At 43.5% G+C, this 3,410-nt stretch overlaps 1 protein-coding gene across 1 annotated transcript; it reads left to right on the top strand.

Annotated features, from left to right (window-relative positions):
* The first annotated feature begins 508 nt into the window (after positions 1-508).
* On the top strand, positions 509-2,304 carry LOC123429419 (putative F-box protein At5g55150). The gene has a single exon (XM_045113454.1). It carries the CDS (start codon positions 748-750, stop codon positions 2,236-2,238), a length of 1,491 nt encoding a protein of 496 aa, XP_044969389.1. The 5' UTR covers positions 509-747; the 3' UTR covers positions 2,239-2,304.
* Positions 2,305-3,410: the final 1,106 nt, after the last annotated feature.

Genomic DNA, 3,410 nt, shown 5'->3' with positions numbered 1-3,410 from the left:
AACTAAACAAACTTGAAAGTGCGAACAAATTTTTAAAGCACGAACAAATTGTTAATTTTGAGAACAAATTTTAAAACCAGAACATTTTTACAAATTCCAGAATATTTTTTCAAATTCCGGAATATTTTTTCAAATGTCGGAACATTTTTTTTTTTGAAAAAACCGAAACATTTTGATAAAAATTACAGAACATTTTTTAAATTTCGGAATTTTTTAAAAAAAAATCAGAACATTTTTCAAATTCCGAAACATGTTTTCAATTTCCGGAACATTTTTTGAAAATTCAGAACATTATTGAAACAGAAACAGGAAAAAAAGAATAAAGTAAAAAAAAACGGTTCATGAAATCTTTTAAAAAGTTCCCATAACCGGAAAAAACGGATAGAAACCTGTAGAAGGTTCCTAAAACCGGGATCCGGGACTCGCAGCCGCCTCCACCACGTATTGCAATCCAACCAGGTCAACGCGCGTGCTCCGCTGTGCTCTATAATTTCCTTCCGCCCTTTGGTAGACAAAAAAAAGTAGAAGGATTCTGAGAAGCAAACCGAGTGGGACTCGAATCAAGTCCGTCCTTTCATCATCAGTCAGTAGAAAAAAGAGGAGAAAAGAATCCCCGAGCGCCCAATCCAATCCACTTCTTCGCGTATCCGAATCAGGAGTATAAGTTACCCAAGAACTCTTACCCTCTGTTTCCATCCAAAGTTGTAACTTTTCTAATTAATTAAAGCCTACGGATGCCTGTAGATCATGAAGTCCGGCGGTACACCTGAGAATAATCGGACTATAACCGAAGCTCCGTATCTTCCTCCTCCGGCATTGGCTCTTTGCAAGTCGTCCAAGATTGATTTTGCCTATACGGAGGCCTGTAGCCTGGCCTGGACAATGAGCTTATGGAGTCTAGCTATACACCCAGCATATCTGTGCTCGCTGGTCCTCAGAGCTTTGCCTAGGCTGCTACGCCTCACTCCAGGTTCACTCAAGAAATCCTGCAAGCATCCTCTACCGATCAAGACTACTGAGGGCGCATCGCCTGATCTGCCTCAGGATATCTTGATGGGTATATTTGCCACCCTCGAGATCCCTGACCTCGTCCGTGCCGGCTCGGTTTGCTCCTCCTGGCGCTCCGCGAGCTCCAGCCTGCGCAGCCTTGGGCACTACACGCGCCCCCAGACGCCGTGCCTCCTCTACACCTCTGAATCTGCCGGCGAGAGCGTTGCTTGCCTCTACAGCCTCGCGGAGAAGCGGACGTACAAGCTAACTCTTCCAGGGCCACCTATCAGAAATAGACATCTGATTGGGTCTTCGCAAGGCTTGCTTGTAACAGTTGATGACAGATCTGAGATGCACCTTGTCAATCCCCTCACTGGCGAACAGATTGATCTTCCTCCGGTGATCACCATGGAGCATGTGAAACCCATCTATAATGACTCTGGTGCTCTTCACGAGTACGAGTACTCATACCACAGCGGAATGATGGTTTACGCTTCGCCATCGATCTTGGCTCTTGGAGAGCTGAGGAACACGCATCACCATAAAGCTTTTGTGTTCTCTGATAAATGCAATGGATACATTGTGGTGCTCATACACGGTCCATTTTGTCAGCTCTCATTTGCAAGGGCAGGGGATAATAGTTGGAGATGGCTGCCACCATGCACCCACTATGATGATTGCATTTACAAGAACGGCCTGCTGTATGCAGTTACTTCATTCGGAGAAATCCACACTTTCGATCTAAGTAGCCCTTTTGTTACGACGAAGACGATTGTACCGGCGTGTAAGTATGAGGAGCGGTTTCTGAATAGTTACATTGTACAAGCTCCATGGGGCAATCTTCTTCAAGTGTGGAGATTATATGAGCACTGTGATTTAGAACCCGAGCCTGGGGCATTTGTGTTTTGGAACACTGGAGAAGTTATAATAGATGAATTCGATGCTTCAGGAAAGGAAATTGAGAAAATCAGTTGCTTGTGCGACCATGTGTTGTTTCTTGGACACAATCAATCACTTTGTCTTACTGCTGAAGACTATCCAGCTCTCAAGGGAAAACATGCCTACTTTACCGATGACAGTGTGTTGTGGACAAAGGGATTCAAGAACAATCCCCGTGATATGGGAATCCTAAACTTGGGTAATAACAGCAGGGAGGAAGTTTTGTCTCCCGAGCTTTGGTCCAACTGCCCGGCTCCAGTGTGGATTACACCCAATCTTAGAAAGATGAACTTGGCTTTCAACGAATAGGTTCTAGCTTCCTTTATGTATAATCATATGTAATAATTATTTGGTTTGGTAGGCGATGGTCCTGTGTTGATCTACACCTTTTTGTGTGTGTTTTAGTACTCTATATATACTCGTACACTAGAACAAAATTTTAACAAGTTTTTCTTTACTATAATTTGGCCGCCCATGTGTCTCAGGCATGAACCGATTCCAGTGGTACTTTTGTCATGTTTTAGTCTTGGCTCTTTGGTATATCTGTCCCTGTCTTTCGCCTTCATTTCTGCGAAATTTCAATCGACTGGTTTTGGTTTCTTGCTCAGTCGAAATTTTTGTCCGTCAGATTTCTTTAAGCGTGGATCTGAGAGCATGGTCCTATCTCTTTTCTGGTTTTGTGTCTTGCGGTCTGGGTTTTCCTTTTCACTGGGTTTGCAAGTAAACCGACCAGGTTTGAGAGGCGGGGGGTTCGTCCTGCTCAGTCAGAGAGAGAGAGAGAGAGAGTAGGAGATGGAGCATGGAGGGGAGATGCATGGCGAATCGTCCAGGCCTTCAGGGCCTTAGCACGGCTTGCCGCCGGCGGGGGTATTTACGCCGTGTGCCGCCTTTTATTTTTTCCCTTGTTTAGTCTGTTCTGTTTTTTGCCATCCGAGTTGCGCCGCTGATGGGCAGTGAGGATTTTTTATTTTTTTTACCCCTGTAGCTCTGCGCCCTGCGTGCTGCAACGATTTCAGCATTCCTTGTGGATTTTACACTGCTAAAATTTGTGTGGAGGGGTGCACAGTGGATTGGCAGGTAGTTCCCTTTGTTTGGTTTTGATTTCAGCACCATGTTCTGTGCTTCTTCTGTTCAATCTTCAGATCCACCACCTCCGTCCTAAATATAAGTCTTTCTAGAGATTACACTACGAACTACATAAGGAGCAAAATAAATGAACATATACTCTAAAGTATGTCTATGTACATCCGTATGTAACCCGTAGTGAAATTTTTAAAAAGACTTATATTTATAAACAGAGGGATTAGTTGTTTTGCAGAGTTTTTCTCCTTCCGTAGTGAGATCTAATATGAAGAATAAGTGTGGAAAACAGAATGGGTGTCCAACTTGTGGACCATCTGCTTGGTTACATCACATTCTGAGCAAGTTATATGTTTTTTCTTAAAGTATAAGTGGAGATGACATAGTGGTTTTTTTGATTT

The sequence above is a fragment of the Hordeum vulgare genome, chromosome 2H, assembly GCF_904849725.1.
Source record: "Hordeum vulgare subsp. vulgare chromosome 2H, MorexV3_pseudomolecules_assembly, whole genome shotgun sequence".
NCBI lineage: Eukaryota > Viridiplantae > Streptophyta > Magnoliopsida > Poales > Poaceae > Hordeum > Hordeum vulgare.
Note: the sequence above shows the minus strand (reverse complement) of the source record. Positions and strands in the feature narration are given on the sequence as shown.

Coding starts and splice junctions, on each gene's coding strand:
- LOC123429419 (XM_045113454.1), top strand. CDS start 748: ATGAAGTCCGGCGGTACACCTGAGAATAATCGGACTATAACCGAAGCT.